Source organism: Branchiostoma belcheri, unplaced genomic scaffold (genome assembly GCF_001625305.1).
Source record: "Branchiostoma belcheri isolate BF01 breed outbred unplaced genomic scaffold, Haploidv18h27 scaffold81, whole genome shotgun sequence".
In the NCBI taxonomy this organism is placed as follows: domain Eukaryota; kingdom Metazoa; phylum Chordata; class Leptocardii; order Amphioxiformes; family Branchiostomatidae; genus Branchiostoma; species Branchiostoma belcheri.
In genome coordinates this window covers 918,661-930,688 of record NW_017804476.1, presented here as the reverse complement: position 1 = coordinate 930,688, position 12,028 = coordinate 918,661, and the positions used below count along the sequence as shown (strand labels likewise).

The window sequence follows — 12,028 nt, the reverse complement described above, 5'->3', positions numbered from 1 at the left end:
CAAGGACACTTCTGGGCTGTTGGGGAAAGACCACTCGGAAATGGTAGAGGAACGGACATGCTTGATGACGATTGTTGACGTGGCTTTGACAAAGCCGGTTGGTATGGCATCGAGACATGCGGGGAAGCTGTACGTTCCTCCGTACCCAATCCAGCTGCAGGGGGACCCCGCCCAGTTTTTATCTGGACAGTGACAGGTGACTCGCTTCCTTCCAAACAGATTCACAGAGTAGGAGCGACAGCTGTCAGGGCACCGTGAAGCTGGCGCCGACACGAGCAGTAGCTGATTGGAAACCACGAGTAGGAAGTACAGCAGAGCCTTGTTTCGTGCCATCGTGGTTACAGATTTCCGTTCGCTTGTTGGCAGCAACACGCACTGAGCCTTCAATGTTTATGTACCGGATATAATGTACACATACATGATACATTTTTTAGGTCTGGGTGGACATCATGTTTTAACAAGAGGTTAATACATTAAATATCTAAGTCTGAGCCGCATGCATTTTAATAGGATTGGAGTCCCAGGATCAGAAATACCCACCTGCAGACAATATTTCGCAGAGACATTTTCAATATTGTAGAGGAAAATTATTTTTCTGGAAACAGCCGAAGACTAATGTGCTACATACTAATTGTACTACATTATGTGAAAAATGAACATACCAAAACAAAGAGATACATAATTACCTTTTCCAAGAAGGTTATGTTTTCAGGGGCATTCGTGTGTCTGTCTGTGTGTGTGTGTGTGTGTGTGTGTGTGTGTGTGCATGAACACGATAACTCGAGAAGGATTTGATGGATCAATGTCTTGATATTTGGTAAGTGGGTAGGTCTTGATAAGATCTCGAAGTGATTAGATTCTAGGCCCCCTGGCAGCTTGTCGTGGTACTGCAGCAGAACTTCAGGTTTTGAAATCTCATGAATCCGGTCAAGAAATTTAGATGGTACCTGTACATGTAGATATTATTTTTTAGCTCTTGTGCTAGGGAAGAAGTGACATGAGTTTGAGTCTCCTAGCAGCTATATAATAGTACTTTCATACGTGTAATGTATGTAATTTATGGCAGATGGAACATCAAAAGATACCAATTATGCAAATGATGATCTAATTTGCATAATTAATTGGAAAATTCTATAATTACCGTGTTTTATATAATAGTACTTTCATACGTGTAATGTATGTAATTTATGGCAGATGGAACATCAAAAGATACCAATTATGCAAATGAGGACCTAATTTGCAAAATTAATGGGAAAATTCTGACTTCTTATTGGTGAATGATTGGAATTTTATACCTTGTGACATGTGTAAGTTACTTAAAGGTTAACATCACTATGCCTATATAATGTTAATGTAGAGGTCATTTGCATAATTAAAGAGGACGTGTTGAAATAAAGTATGACAAAGGAATTTTACATTAAAAATATTGTAATTTGAATTTAGAAAACCATACATTGAACTAGATTGTGCTAATTACCACCTTATTTCCATAGTCAATGAGACAAAAAACTACAAAAACTCATTATTTCATGGAGGTATGAAATCTCAGAATTCTTGTTATAATCATAATCAGCTACAAATACATGTAATAAGTTGTTAGTTGTTGATGAAACATGACTAAAGAATATCATATAACTCAGTTGTTCAATATTTTTGTACATTTTACTTAATATACAGACATTTTTTCAATACTCATCATTTTTATTGTCACTCTTCTCAGTCCACGACACAACATGACGAATAGTGTTGCATAATACATTAGGCATGCATGCAACTTATACTTTTTGTATTGTGAACCACGAAATAAAAAATGCACCAAAATTGATAAATCTCAAAACTACTTCTCTGTAGAATCATTAGTTGTCTGTTGAAAGTGCATTAATTTTGGATCACTGATAACTTTTGAATAATTCAACACTTCCAGTTCGGAAATTAATCATACCGCTTTCAAACGGCATCTCTTTGATTTGAGCTCTCAGTCCTTGAGGGGCATACATGGCATTCATGTACTGATGAAAAAGTGCCTTTAGGAGACTCATTTTAAATAATGGCAAGATGGCATTTTTCATCAGTACATGGCATTTTTGCATGTTATGCCATGTATTCCCCTCACAGGCTGAGAGCTTGGATCAAAGCGATGCGGTTTGAAAGTGGTATGCTTGTGGGGTCTGTTCAGACTTCTCAACATCAATCATTTTAACTTGCATTTAATGGTTCATCCATTTTACGGTTTGTTTGATTTAAGTCATTAAAACAGTCTGACCAACGTACGGAACATGATTCTGAATTCATGAAAATTTGTAAAAAATTGTATTCCAATGGTTTATTTCTCAGTCAAGTACAGTCTAGTGAGAAAATTATAATTATTGTTTATTTCTCAGTCAGTGAAAAAACATTACTGAGTGTTGGGCTATAGAGTAATTTTGTTACACCTCACAGCCATTATCAAGGCACACACAATTGAACACAGCACATGCAAATTGTTAATAAAATGATGATGCCACAATATTTAAAATATTAGATTTCTAAAATACCAATAAGATATAATAAATACTAAGTACATGTACATGTACGTCATGAACAATAACAATACATCTCTAGGCAGCTAAGGGTCTAAGGATGATCCACTATACAGAGATGTGCTGTTCTCACTCTCATTCTGTCCGTGAGCTGTGTTGTACAGCCTGTGAGATGTGCTGTTCTCACTCTCATTCTGTCCGTGAGCTGTGTTGTACAGCCTGTGAGATGTGCTGTTCTCACTCTCATTCTGTCCGTGAGCTGTGTTGTACAGCCTGTGAGATGTGCTGTTCTCACTCTCATTCTGTCCGTGAGCTGTGTTGTACAGCCTGTGAGATGTGCTGTTCTCGCTCTCATTCTGTCCATGAGCTGTGTTGTACAGCCTGTGAGATGTACTGTCCTCAGCACCAATGTGCTGTGAGCCACTCCTGTGCAGCGTCCCACTGACACTTGGGACCTCCTTCCCCTCCATTCCGTAAGGACCCCTGTTGTCTCTTGATGACAAACAGCCTCTTTCATAGTTTGGCTTGATGTTGGCCTCTTTTGGCAGTGACTGATCCCTTGATCGTCTGACTGGTTGAGTGCCGTTTATTGCCTGTTTGTTGGTGACATTTGTCAGTGCCATATAACCTGCTAGTGTATGGCCTCTTGGCAGTGACTGGCCCCTTGCTTGTGTGGCATCTGTTGTCTGTTGGTTAGTGACATTTGTCAGTGACATATAACCTGCCCTCATGCAGCCTCTTGGCAGTGACTGAACCCTTGGTTGGGTGACTGGATGCATGACGTCTGATGTCAGGTGCGGCCGTGGGTCTTCATCGTGGGTTACTGCGTATGGCTGAAGCTGTGGTCCTGGGTCTTCATCATGGGTCACTGCGTATGGTTGAAGCTGTGGTCCTGGGTCTTCATCATGGGTCACTGCGTATGGTTGAAGCTGTGGCCCTGGGTCTTCATTAATGAAGGTCGTTGCATACGGCGCAAGCTTGCCATTTTTCCCTTTCCCCGACACATCCATGTATGACATAGCATACGGCTCAATGTCATCGTTCTCTTCAATTGGCTGGATGTCATCGTTGTCTGGTTCTGTTGGCTGTATGTTAGCAAAGGAAGTTGTTGCGTACGGTGCAAGCTTGCCGTTTTTCCCTTTCCCCGACACATCCATGTATGACACAGCGTATGGCTCAATGTCATCGTTCTCTTCAATTGGCTGGATGTCATTGTTGTCTGGTTCTGTTGGCTTGATGTTAGCAAGGAAGTTGTTGCGTACGGTGCAAGCTTGCCGTTTTCCCTTTCCCCGACACATCCATGTATGACACAGCGTACGGCTCAATGTCATCGTTGCCTTCTGATGTCTGGTCCTCAACAGGACTCGGTCGTCTGCCTGTGACTGAGTCTCTGTCCGAAGGGGTGGAGTTTCCATCCGTTTCAGCAGGGGCGTTGTGACGGGCCATACCTGTGCTGTGACAGCGTTCGTACAAGCAGAAGACAACCACCCATACCAACACCATGAGGAGGGGCACAGTAACAGCCATGATGATGGCATTGACGTGGTAACTGTCATCCTCCTCGGTGAGGATTGGGCCAAAACTTGGAAGAGTGACAATGTCTGTCCTGGTTGTAGCCTGGCTTGTAGTTGTAGCCTGGTACTCTGAGCCTGGGGTGGCGTTTGTGTATGGCATCTCTGTGGGAATGGTGTCGTTGTACAGTCGTTGACTGGTATGTGGACCTGTTGCGGTGGACGTTTTGTCACATCTCCCAGACCTGATATCCTGTGGTGACCAGCCCATGTTGGTCTGACCGATGTCCTTCCTCACGGTGGCAAGCAAAATGCCGCTCAGGTTGGCAGGTGACGCACACTTCAGGGAGTCACTGACATAGATGTGATCCAACTCTGGCAGATGACAGATGAACCAGGTGAGATTCGCGTCACATTTCAGCGGATTTTTTGCTAAGAAAAGCCGTAAGGCCTGGATGTGGCTCAGACGCAGGACTTCGCTGTCGATTGTGGTGATGTGGTTTGTTTCCAGGCCTGCAACCTTCAGTGCTGAAAGCGGCAGGAGGGCGTTGACAGGCACGGAACGCAGACGGTTCTCTTTCAACTGCAACTTTGCGAGGAGAGGTAGGCTGCGGAATGCATGCTGGGATATGATGGAAATGGCATTCCTGTCGAGGTACAGGTTTGTTACCCTCTCAAGCCCAAGGAAGGTATCAGGTTCTGAGGATAAATAAAACAGAATATTATTATAACTTTATTAAATATAAAGTTATTTTAAGTTTGCAGGGATTTTTTTGTAGTATGTATCAAGATTAAGTAATTATTGATTAATTATGTACTAATCTTGAATAGTTAAGTTTATAATAATTTTATTCCTTTTTTGTGCCTGCCTAATATGTATAATTCAGCAACAATGTATTTTAAATTTGTGTATTGTTATGAATCAAAACAATATTAAACCAACCAGAAACCCACACCACATATTTTCTATTTGTACCAGATCGAGCCGAATAGATTATTAGCTGGCAGAATTAATCTGGTCAACTTCACATTAATTTGTATAATCCACCTGGCAATGTGGATTGCAGCTGAGCCGGATACATATAGGTGGCAGATCAATTCAGTTAGCTAATCTATTCAACTCGATTCAGTACAAATTTATCCTAGTGGGGAAGGGGCCTATAACATATTAAACAATAGTTCATTATTCCAGTCATTTTACATGTTGGTTATTTTCTGTGATTTCTAAATCAAACATGAAATACTAGTGATGGTATCGAGGATTCATATTACTTTTTCCAAAAAGCAACAAAATTAAACATCAGGAGGCCAAAATACACATTTTTGTCAACGTACCAAGACTGGAGATACGGTTGTCGCTGAGGGAAAGGTCTTTCACCAATGGCAGACCTTTGAAAGCCCCTGGCTGCACCGTGGACACGTTGGACTTCCAGATCCAAAGGTACTGAACTTCTTGGCTATTCGGGAATGACCACTCAGAAATGGTAGAGGAACGGAGATGCTTGATGACGATTGTTGACGTGTCCTTGACAAAGCCGGTTGGTATGGCGTCAAGACATGCGGGGAAGCGATACGTTCCTCCGTACCCAATCCAGCTACAGGGGGAACCCGCCCAGTTTTTATCTGGACAGTGACAGGTGACTCGCTTCGTTCCCAACAGGTTTACGGAGTAGGAGCGACAGCTGTTAGGGCACCGTGAAGCTGGCGCCGACACGAGCAGTAGCTGATTGGAAACCACGAGTAGGAAGTACAGCAGAGCCTTGTTTCGTGCCATCGTGGTTACAGATTTCTGTTCGCTTATTGGCAGCAACACGCACTGAGCCTTAAATTAAATGTTTATGTCCCGGATATAATGTACACGTACATAATACATTTTTTTTAGGTCTGGTTGGAAATCATGTTTTAACATGAGGTTAATACATTAAATATCTAAGTCTGAGCCGCATGGGATTGGAGTCCTTGGATCAGAAATAACCACCTGCAGACTGAATATTTTGCAGAGACATTTTCAATATTGTAGAGGAAAATTATTTTTCTGGAAACAGCCGAAAAGTAATGTGCTACATACTAATTGTACTACATTATGTGAAAAATGAACATAGCAAAACAAAGAGAGACATAATTACCTTTTCCAAGAAGATTATGTTTTCAGGGGCATCGACGTGTGTGTGTGTGTGTGTGTGTGTGTGTGTGTGTAAACATGATAACTCGAGAAGGATTTGATGGATCAATGTCTTGATATTTGGTAAGTGGGTAGGTCTTGATAAGATCTCGAAGTGATTAGATTCTAGGCCCCCTGGCAGCTTGTCGAGGTACTGCAGCAGAACTTCAGGTTTTGAAATCTCATGAATCCGGTCAAGAAATTTAGAAGGTACCTGTACATGTAGATACTATTTTTTAGCTCTTGTGCTAGGGAAGAAGTGACATGAGTTTGAGTCTCCTAGCAGCTTGCTCTGGAACTGCAGGTGCGTTTGCTGAAAATATTTAAGTGGGATAACCCAAGAAGCGATTGATGGATTGCTGTGATTTTTGGTTTGTAGGTAGCTTAAGTGATGCTTGACATAATTATGTGTCAATTATGCAAATATGGAATCCGATGTAATTTGCATCATTGATGAGGAAATTCTAGAAATCAGCTGCATTCCATGATAGGACTATTCAAGGTTGTGACATATGTAATTAAGAACGAATATATAGTATGCAAATGAAGACTTAATGTGCATAATTAATGAGAAAATGTTATAAAAATTATAATTCCCTAGTGGTAACTGCCTAGAATTGTTGCACAGTTCAACTTCATAGTCTGTCTTGACAATTTTTTTAATTAATGCAGACATACTGTAACAGTGAAGTAGTACCACCTACTGAGATATGAAAGAACTGCAGGAGCTGACTTACTTTTCTATGCACACCATTGATGTTGAGTTTGACCATGTACTTCCCACAAGGGTTGTACTGTGGCTCTCCTCGCTTGTTCTGTGGATAGATGATGCTGCAAACAAGGACAAGATAGAGTTAAGTTCCAGTAAGATCAGATATATTGTGAGTGTATCAAAAATATATTTCCTGACTTCATATCATCATAATTTATAAACTGTGGTGTAAATTTATAATATATGATAATCTGATAACTACTTTTATGAATAACTACAACTGTAACAAACCTTGTGATCAGTTTCTTCTTGAATCTTCTCTCGTATGCAGCACTGATACCCAATGATGCAACAAAGGAACAGTCAGACACAACCGTCTGGGGTAAAACAGAGAAACTCAAGTTAACCGGGTTGGTGGAAAAAGGAGTCCATACAAACTCTAAGTTCCCATACAAACTCTAAGTGCTCACAGAAACTCTAAGTACTCATAGAAACTCTAAGTGCCCAAAGAAACTCGAAGTACCCATAGAAACTCGAAGTACTCATAGAAACTCGAAGTACCCATAGAAACTCGAAGTACACACACAAGAAAAAAAATGTGCCTGTGGTCTTTCGTAGAATTTCGTAGAAACCACCGGACTGCTTTTTCCACCCCCAAATCGGACTGGACTGCTTTTTCCACCAATCGGACTGGACTCCTCCTTCCAACAACCCCAAGTTAACCTTCTTGCTGCTGAATTCCATACCCAGTATTAAAAGGATCCATAGTGAAATGGCTACTTCAGTGTGCTAAAAGTTAAGAGGAGCTGTGAGAGTGTCTTCAGAGCTGATATGACTCTGTTGTAAGTCGCACCAGAATGGTAAATGAATAATTTTCACAAGAAAGAAATTAGGAAAAGCAACCATATGAAACCTACTGTCACACAGTACAGATGAAAAATATTTTATGTATAATGCCACAAACTATACATCTTTACTTGTCTCTACTGACAGACTGATACTTATCTAGGATATACATGATGTGTACATGTTACAAGCCCCTGGTTATAATTCCTGAAGGACATTCTAGATAGATGTCCTGAAGGAATTTGGAAAATCATACGACATAACGTGAACCCAAAGGACAGAGGCAAATGACAGGCTGCCATCAAGCCTCAGCATCAGTGTACAAGGACATCTAACCCTCGGAAGACGGGAAACAGATGCTAAACCAGATAGTGTGTGAGAGTGAGAGTGAACTTCAATCACACTGACTGAATTTCTACTCAAAAATAATCCTGTCAGCAGGGTAGGGACTGAACTGGGCACATTAGTTCCACTACATTTACTTCAGTACAGGTGGGTTCCAGGTCCATTAGGTGAAGTGCTTCTTACCCTCCATTGCAAAACCACCTGCCAATTATGCAATGCCGCATGTTATTTTGATTGCTTCCAAAACCTTTTTTTTCAATCTGTCTATCGTTATAATAATGACTGTCAGTATACTTAAGCAAAGAGAAAACTTGGGATAATCAAAGAGGGAAAAGCAAATCACTGGGGGGATTTTGCGATGGCGTTTGATCTGAGAGGACCTACAAGCTACAATGTATATAATTTGAATGTTTCATCACAAACAACACTGTTACGACATAGCAATTCTGCCTGTCATATCATAATACAAGACAGAAATGCTAGCATGCTACAGATGGAGACAATAGATAGCCACACATGACTCCGAAGATTATAACCTCCATTAACATTTAACCAATGGGTTACATCACTTACATGTATTCACCACTTTGAAAATAGTGAGTCTGAGAGGTCTCAAGTGCAGCTGCCCCCTAGGTATATTGTACAGTTTAGATAAGCAGGAGCTAGACTCAGTGCATTTTCCTGGCAGACATTGAATTGGAAATTTGTAGTAGATACATTTTTCAGTGTGGCGGATATACAAATACATGGGGGAACTATATATAGGTACCACTGAATGTTATCTAGACGTTATATAATGTTTGCTATTATACTAGTTTGTATTCACAGAGACTGCATGAAAGCCAGATGTCTGCCCAGATTACAAATCCGCAGGCCTAGGGAATGTGCCACATTATTTTCATCATTCATATTTTAAATTAGCTTTCCTTCCAAATCCACGGTGTCTGGATATCATCCAACTGTGGCAAAAAGTTTTAAACGGCAGAATGTTTAAACACTAACCTGTTTAATGCTAAAACTGGAGATGGCCATGATCATCTGAGGACTGCTACAAAACTCATCTGGTCTGAAATGACAAGGAAATGACACAAAGTGTTATAGCACAAGCAGTAAACAATTTTCATTTTCTTACATGTCACAAATGGAAGGTGTCTTTTTCTGATGTACACCAATTTGATTTGTTGGTTCTCAGATTTTTTCAGAAAAAATATTAAGCGACAGGGAAAAAAAGACCTAGGTATCCTATGATAGCCCAAAATCCAATGATAGGAGCCATGAAACCAACATATCAGGCTGGTTTGTAATTCAAACAATGAATTTCAACTTTTAATCAAGTCACTGCATTGATAGATGGAAAAAATGTAATAACTCTGAAAAGAAGGGTCTTCCTTCAATTGCTGGGGCCAAAATATGGAAAATTTTGGAGTTAATTCAGGGGCTGGAATTTTTTATTTTTTTTTGTAAATCAGAAAAAAATGAAGTGTGCAAATCTGTGAACCAACAAATTGAATTGGTGTGGTCTAAGTACAAATGTATGTCTACTTAGTAAGTCTTTCATGTGACGTCACTTACACCATGTTGGATCACAGTGTACGTCTGTTAACACGACAGCATGCTGCCATAATCCACTTATCCAGCCATACGGTCGCTGGATATTCAAATCACAATTATCATGACGTCAATGAAAGGCCTCAGCGTCTATAGGTGTCATTGACCTCCATTATTTCAAACCCCATCTGATATTTGCAGGTGCCATTTATTGTTCAACAGTTGAGGCTCAACTTACCATACTTCTCATTAAACAGTTACTGTAGTACTTCAGGCCTAGGAAATAAATGTTGTGTTTCCTACTTCTCCACCGACCCTAGAAAAAACTGCTGACCCTAGTCTTTTTTTTTTGGGTGGACCCCTGCAAGGCTGCAAGGGACATAAATTTTTCAGGCTGATTGACCATTTCCAGCTCTGACACCCGAGTGATCGATGAAATGTTGTACAATTGGTTTTTCAACATTGACATTAATTATATGTAAGTGTCCTTATGTAATTTTTACTTTGTTCACCTGTATTGTATAATTTGGATCACTATAGAGATCACCAGAGTCTGATAAAGAAAAAAAAAAGATAATCCCTACCTACCAAGTACTGACCCTAATTTTTTTAGGACTGGAACAGGAAACAGCATTTTTTTCCTAGGCCTCATTACTTCTTAACTAATTTCCTTTGTTTATTTCTACAAGGAGGCCAGCTAAGATGTAGGGTGAACCAGTACAACTTTGGTAATCAATAAAAGTATTATCATAGGATCACTTTTGTGTATGAGAGGTTAAGCCTCTCATTGTTGGGAGTGATTAGAGAAGTATTAGCCTTATACTTAAGGTGGGCCTGCATGCCCTTTTTTGTAAGGCGTAATAAGGCCTTTTTAGTCTTCGTAATCCGTAGGCAGCCTCCCCCAAAATGAACGTAATTCGTAATAGAACATTAACTGAAAAGCGTAACGTCGTAATCAGCTCTGAGACTTTAACGTAATTCGTAATTGGCGGCAAAAATTTTGCGTAATTCGTAATCGCTACCCCCCCTGCAGGCCCTCCTTAAGGGCTAAAAGACCTGGTCGATGAAAGACTGGTCAACCACATCCAGAACAGGTGGGCGGGCTCAGAATTAATTAACAGGTGCATCTTGCATTAGCTAAACTGCCTGAGTGTGCAGGCTAGCTGGGGCCATCAGCTATGACTAGAAATATCTCTCCACATCTTGTTAAAACCTTTAATTTATAACACAAGGGGGATCTTATGGACCAATGGTATTCAGCTCATGTATTGATTAATTTTTGTCCAGTTTTCCAGACCAAAGAAGCCAATGCTTCTTTGAGAGATCCAGGGTAACAATGTGTGGAAATGTTCACATCTTGGTTACAAGTTGTTGCTAATTGAGAAATTGAGTTAAGCCTTTGTTATGACAAATGTGTTATGAGATTTCGAGATACTGTCAAACAATGGCACATTAAACTCCTATCACGAAATGAGCTAATTTCTTTCTACCAACTCTTATGTCAGATATTAATCTTTATATTAATATTCATGCATCAGATAATGATTATTTCCTACATACATGACTCCTGGCACTGTGAAATTAATCATAAAATATTTGTGGTGCCTTTTTGCTCATGGTTTTATTCATCACACTGTATAATGGTTGCTTCAACCAGGCTTTTTATGATTAAATCGCCACAAAATTAAGAAAACATACAGTTTAACTTTTTACCTTTCCTGGTTTTTTTCATTCCAATACATCACATTTCAATAAGCATGACGATTTAAAAATAGAAATTCCTTTTTAAAGAAAGGCTTGAAGACTAACTCACAGAGCGCAATATTGAACTTATCGGAAATTCCACCAACCCTAACCAGCAATGCACCCACCACACTTGTCCGCATCCGAAAAAGCACAGCTGTGTATTTCCCATGTTTTTTCTCTCAACGTTGCCATGGTATGTGACTCCTAAACAAGAGGAAACACCCCGAGAGGGTCTTTAAGGGAAAATTAAGTGCGGAAGGTTAGGGTTCAACTCGTTTAGCAATGCGCAATATCCGACCTGCCCTTTCCGGTTTGTCAAAACCCTCGGAGTTCATTATTGGAATGATACGTACAGTTCATCATCTAACAGTTATTCTTGTAATGCTTTCTAACTGGGATACACTAATGTGTGATATACTATAATTACAGAGGGTAATTGTTCTTACACCATATGCTGAACACACTTTGTATGTTACAGTGACAAGAAATAAGCATATAAATCAGTCTAATGTTCTGTTATATAAGACAGCTGTTCTAGGAGACTACTCAAAGATTTCATCATGTTAAACAGAGCTGTTATGTGTCTTTTTTATTAGAATGAAGCTCATACTACATCTTGTTTAAAAACTTTCGTGCACTG

At 40.0% G+C, this 12,028-nt stretch overlaps 1 protein-coding gene across 1 annotated transcript in view; it reads right to left on the bottom strand.

Annotated features, from left to right (window-relative positions):
• The window catches only part of LOC109486538 (calpain-7-like), a 79,548-nt gene that overhangs the window by 13,065 nt on the left and 54,455 nt on the right, over positions 1 to 12,028 (bottom strand). The window contains exons 9-11 of the mRNA XM_019790375.1: positions 9,097 to 9,160; positions 7,195 to 7,280; positions 6,929 to 7,022 (exon numbers count right to left, since the gene is read on the bottom strand). Coding sequence (XP_019645934.1) covers positions 6,929 to 7,022; positions 7,195 to 7,280; positions 9,097 to 9,160 — 244 coding nt within the window. The remainder of the gene's footprint in view (positions 1 to 6,928; positions 7,023 to 7,194; positions 7,281 to 9,096; positions 9,161 to 12,028) is intronic.